The following is a 4,452-nucleotide window of genomic DNA, read 5'->3' as shown; positions in this document are numbered from 1 at the left end:
CAAACCTTCAGTTCGATGTTCAACCTCAGCTTTAATTTCAGCACATAAATTTGTTGTGCGACAAAGCGCAGTTTTTAAATTATGATGCCCCTTCAGCTCGCAATGAAGTCGACTCGTCGCATAATAATGAAGCCACTGGAGAACATGAAATGTGAAGACAGCGAGAGAGCGCGACGGAGAGAGAGAGAGAGAGAGAGAGAGAGGGAGATAAAGAGGGAGTGAGAGCAAAAGTCATGCCCGTAGAGTTATTAAATGCCAAGTTATTTGTCGTTTAGCTGGAAATCCATGCAGGCCAGTCGTACTTTAAGTTTAAGACAAGACTCCGAGACTGCTTTATGGCTTTGAGTAGGAAATCTTTATGAGCATACGAATATGCGGTTATATATGCGGTTGCGTATGTGCTCTGTCCCCAAAAAAAATAAACAAAAAAAAAGTGAGACAAATTTATTGGCAAAGTATAAATGCTTTTCTTTACGGTTTAGAGTTTGTGTAGTTTTAATATGAAGTCGTAAAGACTTTTAATGATGCAAGGAAATTGTGCTCCGCAGACTATTTGCATATTCCGATTCCGATATGTGAGACTTAAGCGGGTCTTCGACTTTGGTAATACGTCTCTGTTTTCTGTTTTAATGCCAAACAGTTACACTTGGCTGGGAAAAGCTGAAAAGCTGTGCTGGATTTCGATTTGTAATCTTAAACTCACACTTACACCTCAGCAATAATAAAAAAATGCTGTTAAGAAATTCAATTAGTTTTATAGATTCTATGCTTTAAAGCTTATGCAGAAAAGTGAGTAATGTGAATACAAAAGGCGACTCAGAAAAACTTGTATTTTCATCTCTAAAATCTTAACAGTAGAAATCGCTGCAGCTTAAAAGTCATTAAACTGGTAAATGTAATAATAATGTCAAATCTACGTAAAACAAGTTGTTGTTATAATCTCAATATCTGCTACTAAACTCAAGAGAAATCATTAAAAATATTACAGTTAGAGCAGATCAATAATGTTGAAAGAGAGCTCCAAATAGCTTTTATAGCATTTAAAAAGCTGGTTTCATTTCATTTGCGAATTCAGATACTCCTTTTTTATGCTCTATTGGCAAAGGATTTAATATTTTATTTCATATTATTATATATGTTAGTTCTTTACTTAAAAATACTCTTCCCAGTGCCAGTATAATATATTTCTTTATTATATTTAATTTTTTTTTTCTTTCAATTCTATACACAACCATAATTACCATAATTTAAAGTATAATATTTATCTATAGTAGATTCATACACTACCATTTCTTTCTATAATATTTATATTCATGAATTAATTACTCATTTGCAGTTTTATTTAATATAAATTAATACTAGAATAATTGCACATTCATATACTACACAACCGTAACTAGGGAATTGTGAATACAATATAATAATATGTATAATGGTGGCTATCAAGATATTCTATTTCAGTAAGGGAAAATCACCCGTTTTAGCTCGTGTCTAACTTTCCAATCTCACTTTAATTTCGAAGGCATTCATAGTTCTCCATTAGAGGCAGCTGGGAATTAAATCTTCATAGAAAGTAAAGAGGTAGTTTCGAGTAACGGAAAGTTATGCTTATCGCTTTGCTGTGCAGCAAGTTGCAACTTTAAAACACACACAAATGCAGACACAAACGTTTGCCACAAATATTTCGAGCAATTTATCTAGAGAGTGAAAAAGTTGCTCCTGTGGTCGGTTGGAAGGACGATGTGTCCTTGCTAGTGGTTTTCTCGGGAGGGGGAGTCTTCGGTATGGCTTTTATGATTTTGCGCAAATGCAAAATGCATAACAATCTCAATTGCACAAAATATTTCGCATGCGGCGGCAGTTGAAATGCGGCAAATTGGGATTTATTTATGCGAGTGTGTGTACAACTCCGAGAGCCGAGAGAGAGAGAGAGGGGGGAGGATTGCCACGAAAAGTTGCAAGTTGGAGATGAGAGAGAATGCGAATTGTAAAATGCCAAGTTCCTGAGGTAGCTAACCCACTTTCAAATTGCTTTTTTATTTGCCAATGGATACCGTTATGGTTATGGCTATGGATATCCTCCGTTGGGAAAATGAATGGCACGCAAATTGAGTCAAAGTAGTTTATGCAACAATTTTCTAATACAGCGTCGTCCAAAGTTTCGTGCGTTGTTTGGGCAGTCGAAAAGTTTGACAGATGAGCTCCCAGTTGCTAGTGCTAGTAATCCTCCTCGGCAAGTGGCATGCACACGCAGGCGTGATCTGTGTTGGCCGCAATCCAGCGAAGATATCGATTCACTCGGGTATAAACTCCGGGTGCATTCGGCCTGGCACATCCCTCGCCCCAAGAGACAATCCCGGCCAGCTGATATTGACCCGGCTGCTCATCGAGCAGCACATGAAGTGGTCCACCGCTGTCGCCACTGCACGCATCTTTGGCCACATCGCCCACGTAGCCGGCGCAGAGCATGTTGTCGGTGATCTGGCCGGGTTTGTAGCTGCTGAGACTCGAGTTGCGGCAATCTTCTTGACTGAGCACAATCACATCGACTTCCTGTGGGTGGAAAAGCGGGATAATTAATTGGGGGGAATTGAAAGGATATTTAAAGGAAGGCACTGTGCAGCAGCTTGAGCTTAAAGCGAGGCTTAAAGGTAATGGAGAAGCTCAATGCATATCGGAATGCGCAGCAAAAGGGTATCGAGAATTTGATGGATAAGTTAATTTTCCATTTCAGTTTGATCCATCGCTGCAAAAAACCTGCAATTAGTTTCTTGCCCCGCACCAAAAGTGAAAGTGCAATTACCTGTAACGTATCGGTGGCAAAGCCTCCTTCTCTTCTTGCTCCCCAGCCTGTGACTATTGCGGGCTCGCCATCGAAGTCGCCACTTGTTTCAGGCATGCAAATCGGACGAATGTGTCCCTCAAAGCTTACGGGTTGATCGAGTGTCAACAGAGCAATATCGTTGTTGAAACTACGCGGATTGTACAGCTCGTGTGGCTTCACTTTGATAGCACGTCGCTCCACGACCAGCGCATCGCTATCGCTGCGATTGTGCTCGAGAAAGCGCAGCGTAATCAGCTCTGGCGGCACGCCCTCCACACAGTGGGCGGCGGTGAGCACATAGCGATCACTGATCAGCGAGCCAGCGCAGTAGAAGCGATCAAAAAAGAGCACGGCCACCATCCAGGGATACTGATGACGGTGCGTCACGTGGCCACCCACGATCTTGCGCAGCGTGTTGATCAAGCCACAGCGGCAACTCACGCACTCGCGATCCTCCAGAGAAACAGTTGTGGTTGTTGTCTCAGTTGTCGTGGCTGCTAATGTTGTGCTCCTAGTTGTTGTGCTTGCTAGAGTTGTGGTTGTTGTCGGTCTTTCGATGGGAAACAGTATCGAGGCGAGCCACTGAAAGAAGTTATTCTGCCTCTTGATTTTAAGCATCGGCTGCACTTTGAGCTCCTCCGCAGCGCTGTTGAGCAACAGCAGAGAAGACATTAACACTGCTAACACACAACAGATGAGCTGCAATCTCATCGTGATGAGCACAAAAGAGTTACTGCACAATCTGAACAGCTGGCAAGGCAACCAAATGCTGTTCCAACATTGCTCCACTTTGCAATCCTGTTTTGTCTTCTGTCTATAATGAAGAATAAGTATGCAGCGTTTGTTTCTCCTGACCAGTTTTCATTAAGCAAAAGCAGACCACCATCCATGTGCCAACTTTTTACTTTTAAGTTAGCCAGCAATTTTACACACTACAGCACAAATATATTCATGAAATGTTTGCGACGGTAAGGTGTAAACATTGTCATAACAGCTGCAGGTTCGTCAACATTTTCACATTTTCACAAGCCAAGTTTAAGCCGTATCGAGTTTTAATCATTTTCTTGGAAGTTGCAGCAATTTGTCTACAATTAAGCATTTTTTTAAATAGTTTACAACAATATAAACAACATTGCTGGCGTATTTGCGCCATATATTATATTTATATCATATATTAATATGATCGACTAGAAAGTTCCCTATATAATATTATATATAATTTTATTTCCCAACAAAATGAAACTGAAGACCATCCATACATAATATAAAATTTCATTTCAGTATAAGAAATTACGTAATTATAATAAAAAAATTAATTATGTATAGAATAAATTAATAGTAAATAAAATAATAATAATAGTTGGGAAATTAAAATAGACTCCAATACTTATTTTTCTATTTTTTGGGGTATTTTTGCTTCTCGTAGTAAATATTAAAAAAAAAACATATTCCTTGGCATATTAGTTTCTTATATTTTAAGAATAGCTTTTAAATAATAAAAGCTATTATAAGTTATATGCGTTAGATTGGTTGAGCAATTAATTGATGATATCGAGACGATCTAGCCATGTCCGTCTGTCCGTATGAAACACTGGATCTCAGAGACTATAAGAGATAGAGCTATAATT

General features: G+C 39.4%; 1 protein-coding gene across 2 annotated transcripts; it reads right to left on the bottom strand.

Moving 5' to 3' along the window:
• Nucleotides 1-1,340: 1,340 nt before the first annotated feature.
• LOC133842651 (transmembrane protease serine 6) lies at nucleotides 1,341-3,553 on the bottom strand. 2 transcript variants are annotated; one of them, XM_062275847.1, is made up of 2 exons: nucleotides 2,804-3,553; nucleotides 1,341-2,553 (listed from the first exon to the last, which is right to left on the bottom strand). In XM_062275847.1, the coding sequence occupies exons 1-2, from the start codon at nucleotides 3,533-3,535 to the stop codon at nucleotides 2,218-2,220; spliced, it is 1,068 nt and encodes a 355-aa protein (XP_062131831.1). In that variant the 5' UTR covers nucleotides 3,536-3,553; the 3' UTR covers nucleotides 1,341-2,217. The 2 variants fall into 2 exon arrangements, with proteins under 2 accessions (XP_062131831.1, XP_062131832.1); XM_062275848.1 differs by lacking the exon at nucleotides 1,341-2,553 and adding an exon at nucleotides 2,560-2,746.
• Between the last annotated feature and the right edge of the window lie 899 nt (nucleotides 3,554-4,452).

This window comes from Drosophila sulfurigaster, chromosome 3 (assembly GCF_023558435.1).
Source record: "Drosophila sulfurigaster albostrigata strain 15112-1811.04 chromosome 3, ASM2355843v2, whole genome shotgun sequence".
Classification (NCBI taxonomy): Eukaryota; Metazoa; Arthropoda; class Insecta; order Diptera; family Drosophilidae; genus Drosophila; species Drosophila sulfurigaster.
The sequence above is the reverse complement of the archived record's forward strand: the minus strand, read 5'-3'. Positions and strand labels throughout refer to the sequence as shown.